The following is a 17260-nucleotide window of genomic DNA, read 5'->3' as shown; positions in this document are numbered from 1 at the left end:
TCTAAGATTTAGTAATCATCATGCCTGTCTGGCACACGTATTAATTTTCCTGGACAAATAAGGGGCTCTATGCAAGTCTAGAATAAAACATTTCAGAGGTGCCACATTCCTATGTCTTTTGCAAATATCATTGAAAGGAGGGTGGAGAAGATTGTTTCTTTAAATATTCTAGTGCAGCACAAGAAAAAGAAAAAAAAAAGAGGCTCTGAGGATTGGAAGTAAGCTGACATAGACTATTGCTTAAGGAAGTATTCTGGTGAACCTTAATTAACCCAATTAGATATGAGGAATGAGGGTGTTTGTACCATAAAGGCATAAAGTTCATGATGGCTTCAAGTATACAAGATATGTTCTACAAGAGCAGGGAAAACCTCTTTTTTTTCACCACTACATGGCCCAATGCTTGGTACAAAGTAGATTCAATAAATATTTGTTGCATGAATTAAAAAAAATTAGCATGGGAAAACAGTAAGAGGACTTGGATTCCAGTCCCAGCTCATCTTAGTGGCCTTGTGCAACATACATAAATCTTTCCAGGCTTCAATTTCTTTATTAGAAAACTGAACAGGACCTTGTTTGCCCAACCTAATTCATGGTTATGAGCTGCAAGTTACGTAATGTATATAGAATTTAAAAAATTAGAAGCATATTGAATTAAAATGATTACAATGAATACACATAACAAGAAAGTTCACCTTGAAGAATTATCTCTTGTGTTTCTCTCTGTGCTCAAAACTATTCCTGCGTGGTAGGTAGCAGGTATTGAAGTTTTGGGATAATCTGGTTCCCAGACACCACTTCCCCTTTCACAAAGGAATGGGGACCTAATTACTGATCATCACGTGATGGGCGTGGCAGTGTGCTCAAGACTCAGCTTCCTGTTGTACAAACTAGAGGAGCCAGGAAATGATCTCTAAGCCTATTTATACTAAAAAAAAAAAAAAAAAAAAAAAAATCTATCATTGACTTTATTCTTTTGGTCCTTAACTGAGTCATGAGACCCTATGGAAGAGGTAAGTCCTTTTTCATTCTTTCAGGTCAAGAGAACCAAAATTAAATATATTGACTTAAAAAATCTATCTTAATTGGGACATTTTGGGGAAATAAATGTATGGCTTTTAGCAGGATTTGTATATGTTTCTATCAAAGTTAAGAGTACCTGCTGTATATATGTATATATATAATTGATTCACTTTGCTGTACATCTGAAGCTAACACAACATTGTAAATCAACTATACTCCAATAAAAAAGGAGAACTGTCCACCACCATCAACTGCTAAAGGAAAAAAAAATCAATAGTAACCTCAAAAACTACAGTATATCTATTTGCTCAGTGGAAAAAAAAAAAGTTAAGAGTAAATTCAGCTTCTTCTGGGAAAAACTTCTGCTGCAATTCATTCTTGTGGCTGATGTGACTCTGGGCATAAATTCTCACCCCACAGATGATGCTGAAACATCTGAGTAAATCGCGTTTGCTCAGCACGCACCTCTGAGATTACCAGTAAGCTGCCTTTGTGGGTGGTTGCTATGTCTCTGCCCATTTCTACTTCATGACAGAGTTGTAGGTCTGTTACTGACTTCTTACCACGAATTACATTTGATGAGTTTAACAGTAGTCTTGGTGTTTGTTATCAGCAAAACTGCTTGCATAGCAAAAATCATATTTTCCATTAGCAGCTTTACTGAAATGCCAAATTTTAGTCAGATTCTCAGGCATTTTATTTGACTTATCTAGCAGTGATGCTGCAAACTGGTGGTCCAAGGGATGCATCCAGTTTTTTTTTTTTTTTTTTTTTGCCTACACGGTGTTTCAGAAAAAGACTGAATTATTGGCCAATATTAAAAGAAGAGGAAATTCATGTAAGATTTCAGGTTCTGTGATTCTGCTTTAGAGAATGAAGCTGGCCCACAGACTCTCAAGGCACCAATGGTGGGAACTGAGTCTGACTTGCCCTTTGGACAAGAATGAGTGCTCCCTGTTTTCTACATGGGGCCAACTTCCTTCATTTACTTCTTTTACCTCATTTGAGTTGGAATTCTTCTGCTGATGTGTTATCGGGGATATTTACTTAACTTTGGGTTTAAATTTTTTTCTCTAAGGATTGGACCACATCTGACAATTGAAAAGCATGCTTGTCTCTTAATGAAAGCAACCCTAGCTCTGGACGCAGATGAGCCCTGTGCTAGTGTAGGATCACGGTTGCTTAGTTCTGCTCTTTCTGTGTCTCATCTAATGGACACTTGAAAAATAGTCCACTAGTTTCCATTTCAAATTGAGAAAGTGAGAGACAAGTAGCAGTTTGACTGTCAACCGCATTCAGAGGATCAAAAGCAATTGACCATTGCCATTTTCTGAAAACTAGCCATGTTAGCTAGCATCTCGATCCCATTTGGGGCTCAAATGGTCATTACCTATCTTTTCTTCCCACTGTCCTAACAGCAGATCTCACAACTATTTCTTTAGGTCTCTTTCATATATGGTAGATCCTCATTGTCACAACACTATTCCTTCGCCATCCTGCAGCTAACCTTTAAGTTTGGAAATAAGCTCTCTTATGGACCATACATTTCTTAAAGCCACTAGGTTAAGTAAACCACATTTTCTGCTTCCCTTTCTGAGAAGTGGCATGATTTACTCAGGCTGGTATGTAATAGCTGAGAGTGCCCTACAGTCACTGAACATGGACTAAGTACTGGTCTCTGCTCTTGGCTACCATGTGCCATGGTTGACCCATGGGTGCTGTGATTGGAAGGTACAGCATAGGCCACCTTCCCTCCTCTGTAGGTTATTTTATAACCCAGAGCTTTGAGGTAGCAAACCTTAGCCCCATCTTAGGTAGCACCATAACTGTTAGAAAGGGTTATATAAATGTTGTTTCACAGAAAGGCTGGGGTAGTTAATCCTTACTATTGCTTGACAACAGGGCAAAACCCATTTTTCAGGGAGGCCTGCTCTGCATCTTGCAGGCCTTTAGTGGGGTTTTCACTGAGGGACAGTAAAGAGTGCTAAATAATATTCGTAAAGAAACAGTTTTCAAAATTTAGTGTGCATAGGAGAGGAGCTTATTTAAAATGTATTTCCTAGACTTCTCCTTGGAGATGATAACAAAGTCTCCAGTGGGCACAAGAATATGCAGTTTTATGAAGCCTCCAGTTCTTGGCCCAAGGATCATATGTTGAAAAAGCAGTCCTAAAGGATGCCAAGATATCTGTGCCCTGTAGACTCATGACTGCTCTTAAAAACCTTTTACTAAGACCATCAAGATGTGTGGAAATAAAAACTAATGTGAGAAAACTCAGAGGCAGCCCAATATAGTGATGAAGAGCTTGAGTTCTGGAGTCAGATAGAATTTGGTCCAAAGCTTGGCTCCACCATTTAAAAGCTGGGTGATTTATTCAAGCTGTGTTTCTTTGAAGTGTAAATTATCTCATCTGGCAAATGGTTGGTAGACTGTTTGCAAAAAGGGCCACAATGGTTTCTCTTTCTGTATCCAATCCCCTTTGCAATCTGACTTTGTGGTTCCTTCTGCCAAGAAATAGTGTCCTCATCCCTTGAACCTGGGACAGCCTCGTGACCTGCTGTAGCCAAGAGAAGGAGGTGGAAGTGATGCTGTGCCAGTTCTGAGCTTGGTCTCTTGGGACCCCTACCATGTGAACAAGCCTGGACTACTGCTGAAGATGAGAGACCACAGAAAGCAGAGGACTTCCAAAGTCTGCCAGCCCCCCACATCTGCCCACCACCTGACAAACTGGTAGTGACAGCAGATGTACAAGTGAACCCAGATGAGACCAGGAACATCATCCAGCTGAGCTACAAAATTGTGGGCTAAATAAACAGTGGCTGTTTTTAGTCACTACATTTGGGGATAGTTTGTTACTCAGCAAAAGCTAACTGCTACAAGTTAATATAATTATAATACTCCTTTACATAATTGTTATAAGAATACCAAATAATAAATGCTTATGTATATATTAGCTAGTTTTACCTTTTGAAAAGTATTGACAGATAGAAAGACAAGTGTTAGGATAAATAAGATCAAATGGGATCAGGCACTAAGTGGGTCCAGTGGTAATAGATTCACCACATCCTCTCACCTCCTTCACCAGTGTTTCCTCTTTTCAGTTTTAAAGACAAGTGCATTAGTTGAGTAGACCTCAGTATATATTGGGCAAGTAAATATTCCAATATATGCTTAATCTTAAAAGTTGGCTCAGATGAGACAGTGAAAAGAATTAGGGAAGTACTATAGACTGAAAAATTACAGAAACTTTATAGAGAGAAAGGTCTAACTGTTTGAAAATAATTATTTGCAAAGCCTTTGGACAGTTCAAATAGATGAAAAGCACTTTAATTATAACCAGCATAATGAGTTATATTGCTCTAGGCACTTCTCTGAATTTCATTTTATTCATGTCTAAAATGTGGATAGTACCATTTGGGTTTCAGGGATATTGTGAGAATTTAAGAATGTATATACAATGTGTAACACAAAAGTGGCACTAAATAAATGTCAGCCTTATTAGTAGTAGTAGTTCTATATAAAAAGATTATGGAATTCAGAGTTCGTAAATTATACTGCCAAAGCAGGCTGAATAGAAAAGTGGGCCCCCTGTGTATTTAATGTGGGAGAAGGAATTCATCATAAGCTTATAATCATACATTTGTGACTTGAACTTCTGAAGTACATGAGGATATGGAAAGCAAGCCATGAAATGTATTTGCCTGCTAAGAAATGCTTTCAAAAAGCATCTGAAAAGCAACAGGAAAGCACTGTATATTTTACTGTGCAATTTGGCTCTGTTACTTGACTGAAGGCATTTTGAAGGCTTCCTCCAAAAAATGTACACTAAAGCTGTTACGAAAGTCCACACAAATTTAGATGGTAGGATTCAGAGAGATTTAAAATCTCCTTTTAAGTTTTGGTTCTATTAGAATGTGGGGCTCCAAGAAGCTTGAAGTTGTTTCTGCAAATGAAGGCAACTTGGATTCTATTCAGCCATATAGGATTTATTTGTTACTAAATATTAATATTTCCTCACCAATAAGCGTGAAGAAAATGGAAGGAATAAAGGTCAGTGGCATCAGAGGTGGAGGGGAAGAGTTATCAAAGCTACCTCTAAATTCTCTCATGGAAAAATAATTTTTCAGTTGCTATTGACTGAATATTTGTATCCCTCCCCACTCTGAATTCATACATGGAAGCCCTAATCCCCAGTGTGTTTGAAGGGGGTGCCTTTGGGAGGTGGTGAGGTCATGAGGGTGGAGCTTTCATGAATGGGATTAGTGCCCTTATAAGAAGATACAGGAGAGACATAAAAGTTCTCCACACCATGTAAGGAGCAGTAAGAAGGAGGCTGTCTGTAAACCAGGAAGGGGGCCCTCATCAGACACTGAATCTGGTGCACCCTGACCCTGGACTTCCAGCCTCCAGTACTATGAGAAAGAAATTGTTGTTTAAGCCACCTGGTCTATGGTAATCTGTCATAGCAACCCAAACTGACTAAGACACCATCTTTGCCACTTTTCCAATTAAGCAGATAGGCCTGTTAATAGAACTGAGACAGTCTGAACTCGAAGGTTTAGATAGGGAACCAACAGACAATTCTGCTTAGTGTTATATAGGTCAAGTTCTAAAGAACCAAGGAGCAACCTTCCTCAGCAGCTGTCCAGGTAACCAGTATATTGACACTGTCCAAACTAGATGGAGATTTACATATTGTCCCATGTGCTGTCACTGCCTTTGATGCAACGGGGGAACTTGTTTACTTACTGAAGCATCCAATATCCTTCACAGAATAATGCAATAAGAGTATGGGTTCCAGACTCAAGACAATTTGGGTTCAAATATTGGCTCTGCTACCCTCTAATGCTGGGGCATTAGTTACATGGCTTCACCTCCCTGATCTTAACTTCCACATGTGCACAATGGGGACTTAGAATTTATCTTATAGGGTAGAGAGTATAATATGAGGTAATAAATATAAAGTGCTGAGCACAGCATCTGGAAAATACTTCACATACAAAACTCCTAGATGGTATATTATTCTTATTATTATCAGACATGGTATATTTCCTGGTCATGCCTCAAGGAAATATTAAATGAGACTCAGGCCAAAATGTTTAAATTTCCAATCAGTCCAAAGGCCATTGAGATGCCTACCTCAATAACAGAGATCCAACTTAAACAGAAGGAAAATCTGGTGGATGACGCCTTGCCATATGGCTACCAATGCCATTCCTAATAACCAAAGTCATTGAAAGTGAATTTGAATTTCCTTTTCTCTCCCTTTTCTGTTCCCTTTCCATATTCCAGCTTGTTGCCAATGACCAAGAAAATGGAAATCCTTACTTGAGCTCTGTCTCCATACTTATAAACATCTGTGGTGAGTTTCCCACGTGGGCAATGAAAGGAATTCCATTGAATAGAATTGCAATTCGAGCAGTCTTTGAAGTGACCTCTATATCAGCAAGTCCATGAAGCCAATAATACAGGGACTATTACTAGGCCAAGATTAGGCCAAATTTCTCAAAGGAGCACAAACCATTAAAGAGATGACAGAGTTCCAGGCTGCACTCTTTGCATCTTCGTATTTGAAGTGACTCAGAGGTTCATCACTCAAGTCCAGCTCTGCAGGCTGTGCCTTGGTTTGAGGCTGGGGTCAGTGTATAAAGAAGTGGGATGGCAACATGAGCTTAAAAGAATTCAGAAGTCCTTTCAAGTTAAGAAATTAAAATTTCTCTTGCTCTCCTTACCCGTAATGGAAGAGGACATATTTACCCTTCCAGCAGCAGCAGCTGTTGTGATACATCTTAGGAAGGAAAAAGATATCACCTTTGTCTCTTTTCCCTGTGAGGGGAGACTTGAAAGCAGGATGGTGTCTGGGTGCTGTGAAGTTTTTCAACCTACATGAGAATTCCTGCTATTCTCTTAAATTTGTAGCTAACTTAGAATTTCTCATGATCACTGTTCAAAGACCTCTTCTTATGGGTGAGTAGGAACAACAACTATATTCCATAAGTAGGCCAGCAAGCAGAGTTTACATAATGGGGGAAAGGTGAGACGAGCTCTTTCTCTAGGTGGCTTGGGTGAGAAGTTTGGAGCTGGCCAGCATCTCCCCTGACACACTGTGTATGGCAAACTATTTGCCAGTGACTAAGGGAATTTCGGTACCCAGAGACTAAGACTATGCGCTGGTTTTCAATAGTCAGGTGACAGCCCACTCGTTTAGATAAAGTCAAATTATGAAACAATTTTGAAATGGGTGAAGCTTTGTTATGCTTTTGAAATAAATGTTAGAAACACAGATCACAAATCAGTGACAACCAATCCCAAATGGATTCTATTTTTAAATTTCATTTCTAACCAGTTAAAATGAAGGTCCTTCTGCCCAGTTGGCTGGTATCAGTTTCTAAGTAGTGTTTTTGGCTGTGAGGTTTCATCAGAGAGCTAAAAGGAAAAAACACACAAACAAGCAAACAAAACTACACACACATATTGCTTGCCCACACAAAACACTGTACCTTTGCATGTTTCTTCTTTAAAGAATTGAGCTCCTTCTGTTGTTTCTTTAAATGCTTCAAGTAAGCCTGTGGGGGTGGGGGAAAGAAAAACAGGATCCCAAATAAGTTTGTGTAGTACTACCACAATGATTATAGTTGGTGAGAAACAAAAATAAGTCAGTTTCACCAACAGGCAGAACACAAGAGTGCTGGCAAAATGACGGAGTAATTTTACCTTCATCTGCTTTAAATCTTCTATCCTCACTTGAGGGATCAGTTCAATACCTGAAATAAAAAGTCACTGTGTATATTAAAAATGAGAGAGAATAAGTGATCATATCAAATTCACAGTTTTGAAATCGCATCTAAAGATGCTGACGCAGCTTTCCATGTAACATTATGGATATAAACATCTTAGTTTCCTATTACAGAGCAATTAATTAGACACTTACCCAAAACGTTTATTGTCTTAGGTCAGGTTCCTTATTATCAGAGCCTGAAAAGGGGATTTGTGTACACACGATTTATCAAGGGAAGGCTCTCAGGAGAAACCCCTGAGAGGGTGGGAGAGAAGCAGGATAGGGCAGAGGAAGAAGCTTGAGTGTCTTTCTAGCTGAAATCCAGCCTCGGTCTGATCCTACAGGAAATTCTTTAGCATAAACGGCCCTCTGGTGTTGTTCTAGCTTGAGGTAAGGAGACTGGGCTTTTGTAACCCCATATCACTCAGCTAAGGGTGTCAGAGGTTTTACAGAACCTTCCTTTTCGAGGCAAGAGAACACCCATGGTCTGAGGGCAACTCTAGGGAGAAAAGTGCAGCTGTGATTTGCAGTCAGCCAGTACTCCTAGACACCAAGTGTTGAGGCACCAACCCCATAGAGGAGATCAGACCAGGCACAGCAGCATCTATTACAGTTACCTTTATCTTTGTATTTGAAGGCTCATCCTATCAGTCCACTAACTACCAGCTCTATTCCCAGCTTAACCATCATCAAAGAACAAAACATTTTTTCAGCCCCTTTCTTTAATTGAATTTAATTTTAGCATTTAAGTGATATGCTACTGAGCCCAAGAATGCCTTTAACAGACAGAAAATAATGAAAATAATGAAATCAAACCATCTTAGAACAGGATGCTGTCATGAGGACCTAGAGTAATGTACTAAGTCATCCTGTTACTGGAGTGATGCTAAGCCAGGTGTTGTCATGGCAACCACATTTATAGGCGAATCCCCAAACATGTTCTGTTTGACTGCAGATTTTCATCTTAGGCAAACAAGACGAATGTGCACTCTGTACTATAATTGATTTCCGTTAGAATCCCAAAGGCTAGGTATGAAATATTCAAGAAAGATAGGTGTCAAGTTCTAGGCTCTTGTTTTTCAGCTCAACTCATTTTAAGAAGATGTGCACATCCAGTGTGAGCGTGGTAAGGACAGAAAAAAGGAGAGTCATGGCGGAGAGAAATCAGTCTTCTGATCTATAACATTTTGTGATAAGGGTGTCAAGGGATCATGGGGCTACTCTCTAATCTCTTAGGTCTGACATCACAAGCTAATTCCCTGCTTTACTGCAGGGCAGAGGAGTCTATCCTGGCATCGCTAAGAGCTCCCTATCTTTGGGTCTCTTTTCTCTCTTCTATAAAATGAACACACAGAATTGGGGGGCATGCAAGGTCCTCTGGAGATCTAACAAATACTAAGAGTTTGACCTAGTCTGATGAGACTCTTTTTTGGTGTTTGTTCAATGAAATCTTGATTAAAGGACCCTGTGAAAACATAAACATTTTGCCTTTTTTGGAGAAAGACACATTGTAAAAATGTTAGTTCCTATGAATGATTTAGTTAGGAAAAAAACACACTCTACAGAACAGGAACTGGTACATGCCTAGTTCCATCTATATGTCCAAAGCAGCTTGTCTAATAGGACTTCCAACAAGAGTGGATATGTTCCATCTGTGAGCTGTCCAGTGGATGGCCACGAGTTACATGTGGCTCTTGAGTACCTGAAATGTGGCCAGTGCACCTGAGGAACTCAAGTTTTGATTTTTAAGCCTAAAAAGCCACATGTGGCCAGTGGTTTCTATATTGGATAGTGTAGGTCTCCAGGCCTCTGGTGTGAAAGTAGGGATGAATTTGTACATTTTGGGCCCCAAAGATTTTGAGTAGTTGAAGGTTCAGTATATAAATTTTTTTGTTTTTATCAACGCAGCTCATTAAAAATGACTTGTTTTCTCTCAAACTGTAATTTGGAGATCAACTAGTTGAGTTTCCTTAATTCTTTATCCTTAAAATTAAAGAGAAAATCAAGCAGCATTGGTGCAGTTATTGCAATTTGGCTGTGTGTCTAAGAGAAATCATGTAGAACTTCAGGACTCCTCTCCTTCACAGATGTTCACAGCAAATTCTGTCGGGCTCCACCCTGACGGCTTCCTTTCCACCCTGAAACATCTCTTCTTGGCTCAGACAGGACACCTCTCTTCCCTCTTTATGCAGCAGGATCGTTTCCTTTCTCTTGATTCAGCTCTTCCTCAGAGCCTGTTTCACAATATACTTCTCTCTTGCATTTTCCTTCTCTTTCTCTTCACTGGTTCCTACCAACATGCCACTGTTCTCCACAACAACCATTTTATATCTTAAATCATCAATTTTTCTAACCTGGTTTCCATTCTCATCACCCAGGCATCCCTGATTCCACGGTAATTATGCAGTCTTAACTTCTCTGGACTGTCTACAATACCTTTCAAAACTCATTCTTCTTATAACATAGATCTCTCTCTGTTTTTCTTTGTTTTCATTCCTGCTATCTTTCTAAGCATTCTCACATTCACTCTATCTCTCTCTTTCTCTCCCTTCTCCCTCCTCTTTACCTACCACAGCTCTGCTGTTGCATGTTTCCACCCAGATGTACCACCAATAGCTTGAACTTGATGATGTCCAGGACCAGAATCATCTTACTCAAAGCTTTTCTTCCTCTTGAGTTCTCTACTTCGCTCAATGGCACCATCTCTCTCTGTGACCTGACCTTGAAGTTGCTGAGTTACCTCCTAAGTCCCATATCCAAGCCACCAACTGATTTCCATCCTTCCTTTCCCTCTGAGTACTTCCAGCCTAATTCAGGCCCTCCTCGCCATTAGTATGGCTCATTCGTTCACCAGCCATTTACTTCCTAAGAGAAGAGACTTTAGATCTTTACTAGGCATCATTCCAGGGACACATTGAATGACAGAGGGGTGGCCTTGTCGGCAATAACCGCTTTCGCTGGTTGTTATCACGTCATATAAATATAATGTGAATAAATATATAATATAAATATAAGGTGATAAGTGTTATAGTAGAGGCACAAATACCCTAATTCTTCACTTGCCCTTAGCATCTATTCCTTCCTTTTAAAGAATATTTCTGCCAAGACTGTATTAATCTTCTTAAAAAAATCCTCTGATGTCATTTCCCATTCTCAGGTGGTCCCAGATCCTTTCCAGACCAGGACTGGCCCTGCGCCCTTTCCTACCCCTGGCTGCTTCCTATGTGGCCTCCTCCTGGGCTCCTCCACCTTCTCCTCCTGTTCACGTCAGACCTTCGTTTCAAGGCCCAGCTCAGTTAGGATGTCATCCTTAAGTCTCCTCTGAGCGCCAGCTGGAAGGGGCCCTTTCCCTCTTGTTTCTGAGAGGTCACCGCTCACGAACACTGCCTGGCCGAGGGGTGGAAACCTGTCCCATCTTACCCCCAGGGACATGTGAGGTCCCTGAAGGTGCGAAGGCATTTCTCGTAGAAACGAGTACTGCCACTTAGAGGAGGCTCCCAAGTCTCTTGAACAAAAGGTCAAAATGAAAGTGTGTAGACCCTCTTCCTCAGGGCGTCTGCCGAGGGGACTAGGGAAAGGGAGAGGTTTCTTCCAGTGGCTCCTTCCTGTGTAACCTCATTTGGAACCAGGAGTGAAACAGTTCAAAACACAAACATGGTCCCTTCTAGAACTAGGATCACTTCTGTCCTCTGAAAGCTAGTCACACTGCTTTTGCAGGCCACTTAACTCACTATAATTACTAATGTCTTTATGTGCTGGTAGGCATGACACAAGAACTTTAACTAAACAAAAACTCTCCCACTTTCCACTCTCTATCTCTGTCTGGGTGGCTGATGTTAAGAACGACCAGTGCTGGACAGAACGCCCAAATCCTGTATCATTACCTTGTTCCGTGTTCTTTCCAGGGAGAAACAGACATAAGTTGCAAAGTACAACAGGGGCTACTTTTGTGCCATCTCATTCTCTAATTTGTTTCACAAAGCTCAGTGCACACTTAGTTTCCTGCTAAATTACAATGCTGCTTTGGTTAAGGAAAGCCTGTCATTTCTTACCTTAAACTGCAGCACTGTATGTATTTAAGTACAGAGACAACTTGATCTTACACCAAAGATGCTGAATTCACATATAAAGGGGAGATATATATACTGAGTAGAAAACCATTAGGAAAAGCAGAAATTCTTCTTAAAGAAGAGCGAATTTAGTAAATGATTCAGGCCATGGAGAATATTTAAAATATTTAATTATCATATGGGATGGGGACCATCCAATCAGAATGGAGGCCTGGACAATAAGAATGGAAATTCCCTTTATATCAGTACAATTGCTCCCCCTACACACCAGCACACGGGACACATAATTCTTTGCAATGCCACCTCTAATGATCTTTCGTTTCATTCATAGGTAACCACACAGAACTGGCCTTCAGATGCCCGTCTGATAATTTTACAAATAAATAGTCACGGATGCTAAATATCTACAGATGGGGGGAAATTATCAATAAAGGAATCCAGGAATGTCAGAACAATCATGATTCCGTTGGTTCATAAGCTCACTGCCCATCCCTATGGTAGTATCTGGAGGAGAGAGGGGATGAGTTCGCTAAGTTCACTCTGTGAATGTTTTTTCCATAAAGGACACCGAATGTAAGCATTTCTAGGTCTATGAATATTGTACGCAGTATGACTACAGTGCAGGGGATCTAGCAGATGAAACACTGACTTCCTGTTAACCACTCAGGGAAATTAAGCTGTTTGTTCAACCCACAAGAAAACCTGCTGCTTTTGAGATTTATGGAACCATGAAAATTGGCAAAATTAACAATTCTAAATACCTGCATCAAAGATTCTAAAATTGCCAGAAGGGACAAGGAGCCCAGACAACTCTCCTTTACCTTTCTTGGCCTCCAGGCCAGCTCCCAGGGCAGCCGTGGTGGTGGGCCTGAGCTCTGAGCTGCTCTGAGGGGTCACACTTGCTTTCGCCGTGTTGGCTTTCCCTTTCTTGTCATTCTTCGACGTGTCACTGGGTACGTCGGCAATGTCACTCTGGAACAGAAATGTTTATACTGACCCAAATGAATGCCACCTCGAGATCAAATGTCTTGCACATTCTTCCTTTTACTGAATCCAGTCTGTACCATCAACTTCTCCCCTTCTGCATCCTAGCCTCTACTCCTTAAATAAATCTTTGCTTGGCTGGAGTAAACACATGGTTTCCTCAGGCTTGAGCCAAATGATGAAGCCAAGGAAAGCAGATATAGCTCCTTTACAAGCAGGGTATACACTCTTTTTGTCCAGCTACTGGAGAGATTTCCGTTTCCATTCTAAACTGAGGATTAATGGGAGCTTTAAAAACAAAGAAGCAAACACCACAACTGTGCACTGAAATTGAAGGTTGGATGCAAGACTAGTAAAAAATAAATGATAGTAAATGCCAATTTCATTAATACACTGAATAAGGTTAGCTGGTATTTCAGTGTCTCACAAAAGCATCCTATATTCTAAATGTTCCTAAAAGCATCATGGATGTTTTCCATTTCATTTCTAATGGGGCCAGGATCCCCGGATGTGAGTGAAGCCACAGTGAGGAAGTGGGTCACATTTTATTAAATATGCTACGCCCTCATAGACCTTTGAAACTCTTTTGTTGAATTGATAAGTTCAGTTTCAAAAACCACTTCTGAACTTGTTCTATTAATTTATTACTTTGTCTTGCTCTTGTAATCATTGTTAGACAACCAAACTTCCCCAACTCGGCTGTCTTTAATTGACCATTGTTACTTACGGTTTCAATGCCCATAGCTCTCATTTGGTCTGCTCTCTTTTCCGTAATGGAAAGAAATTTCTTTGGATCTGATAAAGCATCCACAATATCTGGGGGGAAAAAAATATCACTGAGCTGTGAATTCTCTGTTTTACTGAAAACATCTACGAAAATTCAGCTAACAAACTGTTTATAATCTCCAACCCCTGTGATGCCTTCTGTTAAGTACCTTCTCCTAGGACATAAGACAAGGTTAGAAAAGCACAGCTAGTTGCTGAAAACCACAAATAAGAAAAGGCTAGAATAAAAGGCCAGATGATTTTCTCTTAGTTTCCCTTTATTTTTTTTTTCCCAAATAAAGAAGATGGGGAGGCAGGTCAAGCTAAGTGAATTGCCTTGGGGTCTCTTTACTTGTGTGACTTTGAACAAGTTGATCAATATTTCCAGCCTCAGTTTCTTCATAGAAAATTAGAACTGATAGCACCCACCCTGCAGAGGCACTATGAGCATTCAATGAAAAAGTACCTGGAGCACAGTAGACGCCACCAGCACTAGCCTTATTTTTAGATACAGAAGGAAAACGCACATTTAAAGCCAATTTTGGTACCATGTAGATAAAGTGAGTGCAAATTATAGCTGAGAAAACACTGGAGAAATATTTCAAGATTTCATCTTTTAGGGAATTCCCTGGCAGTCCAGTGGTTAGGACTTGGTGCTTTCACTGTGGTGGCCCAGGTTCAATCCCTGGTCGGGGAACTAAGATCCCATGAGCCTCCCAGTGTGGCCAAAAAAAAAAAAGAAAATCGTCTTTTACATAACATCAATTGAAGAGTTCCAAGTACTTTCAAATGGAATTTCATACAATTTTGTAAAATTTATCAAAATTACAGAAGGAATCATTATTCTCATACCCTTAAAGCAGGACATAATTTACAACTTTTAAACATTGTATGTTTTTAAGTTTACCCCTAGCAGAATCACCTTCCTAATTACATTCATATGATTTTTGAATTTTTTCTTAATTTTTTTCTCTTTTATAATAGAAAATAATATATGCACATGATAAACATTCAAATGTATAAAATGAAAAGTAAACATCTCCTCTTCTGCCCATCCCAGACAAAATTCAACACCCATTTATGATAAAAACTCTCCAGAAAGTGGGCATAGAGGGAACCTACCTCAACATAATAAAGGCCATATACGACAAACCCACAGCAAACATCATTCTCAATGGTGAAAAACTGAAAGCATTTCCTCTAAGATCAGGAACAAGACAAGGATGTCCACTCTCACCACTATTATTCAACATAGTTTTGGAAGTCCTAGCCATGGCAATCAGAGAAGAAAAAGAAATAAAAGGAATACAAATTGGAAAAGAAGTAAAACTGTCACTGTTTGCAAATGACATGATACTATACACAGAGAATCCTAAAGATACCACCAGAAAACTACTAGAGCTAATCAATGAATTTGGTAAAGTTGCAGGATACAAAATTAATGCACAGAAATCTCTTGCATTCCTATACACTAATGATGAAAAATCTGAAAGAGAAATTAAGGAAACACTCCCATTTACCATTGCAACAAAAATAATAAAATACCTAGGAATAAACCTACCTAGGCAGACAAAAGACCTGTATGCAGAAAAGTATAAGACACTGATGAAAGAAATTAAAGATGAGACAAACAGATGGAGAGAAACACCATGTTTTTGGATTGGAAGAATCAATATTGTGAAAATGACTATACTACCCAAAGCAATCTATAGATTCAATGCAATCCCTATCAAATTACCAATGGCAGTTTTTACAGACTAGAACAAAAAAATCTTAAAATTTGTATGGAGACACAAAAGACCCCGAATAGCCAAAGCAGTCTTGAGGGAAAAAAACGGAGCTGGAGGAATCAGACTCCCTGACTTCAGACTATACTACAAAGCTACAGTAATCAAGACAATATGGTACTGGCACAAAAACAGAAATATGGATCAATGGAAAAGGATAGAAAGCCCAGAGATAAACCCACGCACCTATGGTCAACTAATCTATGACAAAGGAGGCAAGGATATACAATGGAGAAAAGACAGTCTCTTCAATAAGTGGTACTGGGAAAACTGGACAGCTACATGTAGAAGAATGAAATTAGAACACTCCCTAAAACCATACACAAAAATAAACTCAAAATGGATTTGAGACCTAAATGTAAGACCCGACACTATAAAACTCTTAGAGGAAAACATAGGAAGAACACTCTTTGACATAAATCACAGCAAGGTCTTTTTTGGTCCACCTCCTAGAGTAATGGAAATAAAAACAAAAATAAAAAAATGGGACCTAATGAAACTTAAAAGCTTTTGCACAGCAAAGGAAACCATAAACAAGACAAAAAGACAACCCCCAGAATGGGAGAAAATATTTGCAAATGAATCAATGGACAAAGGATTAATCTCCAAAATATATAAATAGCTCATGCAGCTCAATATTAAAAAAACAAACAACCCAATCCAAAAATGGGCAGAAGACCTAAAGAGACATTTCTCCAAAGAAGACATACAGATGGCCAAGAAGCACATGAAAAGCTGATCAACATCACTAATTATTAGAGAAATGCAAATCAAAACTACAATGAGGTATCACCTCACACCGGTTAGAATGGGCATCATTAGAAAATCTACAAACAACAAATGCTGGAGAGGATGTGGAGAAAAGGCAACCCTCTTGCACTGTTGGTGGGAATGTAAATTGATACAGCCACTATGGAGAACAGTATGGATGTTCTTTAAAAAACTAAAAATAGAATTACCTTATGACCCAGCAATCCCACTACTGGGCATATACCCAGAGAAAACCATAATTCAAAAAGACACATGCACCCCAATGTTCATTGCAGCACCATTTACAATAGCCAGGTCATGGAAGCAACCTAAATGTCCATCAACAGACGACTGGATAAAGAAGATGTGGTACATATATACAATGGAATATTACTCAGCCATAAAAAGGAACGAAATTGGGTCATTTGTAGAGACGTGGATGAATCTAGAGACTGTCATACAGAGTGAAGTAAGTCAGAAAGAGAAAAGGAAATATCATATATTAACGCATATATGTGGAACCTAGAAAAATTGTACAGATGAACTGGCTTGCAGGGCAGAAATTGATACACAGATGTAGAGGACAAATGTAAGGACACCAGGGGGAGAAAGCGGCAGGGGGTGGTGGTGGTGGTGTGATGAACAGGGAGATTGTGATTGACATATATACACTAATATGTATAGAATGGATAACTAATAAGAACCTGCTGTATAAAAAATAAATAAAATAAAATTTTAAAAAAGTAACATGATCATCTCAATAGATGCAGAAAAAACATTTCACAAAATTCAACATCCATTTATGATTATAAACCTTCAACAAACTGGGTATAGAGGGAACATACCTCAACATAATAAAGACCTTATATGACAAGCACACAGCCAGCATCATACTCAATAGTGAAAAGCTGAAAACATTTCCTCTCAGATCAGGAACAAGACAAGGATGCCCACTCTTGCCATTTTTATTCAAAACAATATGGGAAGTCCTAGCCACAGCAATCAGACAGGAAAAAGAAATAAAAGGAATCAAAATTGCAAAGGAAGAAGTAAAATTGTCACTGTTTTCAGATGACATGATACTATACATAGAAAATTCTAAA

General features: G+C 39.4%; 1 protein-coding gene across 8 annotated transcripts in view; it reads right to left on the bottom strand.

Annotated features, from left to right (window-relative positions):
- The window catches only part of PLCB4 (phospholipase C beta 4), a 411772-nt gene that overhangs the window by 21173 nt on the left and 373339 nt on the right, over positions 1-17260 (bottom strand). For 7 of the 8 annotated variants that reach the window (XM_082358981.1, XM_082358984.1, XM_082358982.1 and 4 more), the window contains 5 exons: positions 13583-13671; positions 12693-12843; positions 7738-7787; positions 7524-7589; positions 6545-6655 (listed from right to left, as the gene is read on the bottom strand). In XM_082358981.1, the coding sequence (XP_082215107.1) occupies positions 6545-6655; positions 7524-7589; positions 7738-7787; positions 12693-12843; positions 13583-13671 (467 nt within the window). The remainder of the gene's footprint in view (positions 1-6544; positions 6656-7523; positions 7590-7737; positions 7788-12692; positions 12844-13582; positions 13672-17260) is intronic. The other variant, XM_082358987.1, reaches the window with a different exon arrangement.

Source organism: Balaenoptera borealis, assembly GCF_965194805.1.
Source record: "Balaenoptera borealis genome assembly, chromosome: 16".
Classification (NCBI taxonomy): Eukaryota; Metazoa; Chordata; class Mammalia; order Artiodactyla; family Balaenopteridae; genus Balaenoptera; species Balaenoptera borealis.
This window is presented reverse-complemented; position numbering and strand designations above follow the sequence as displayed.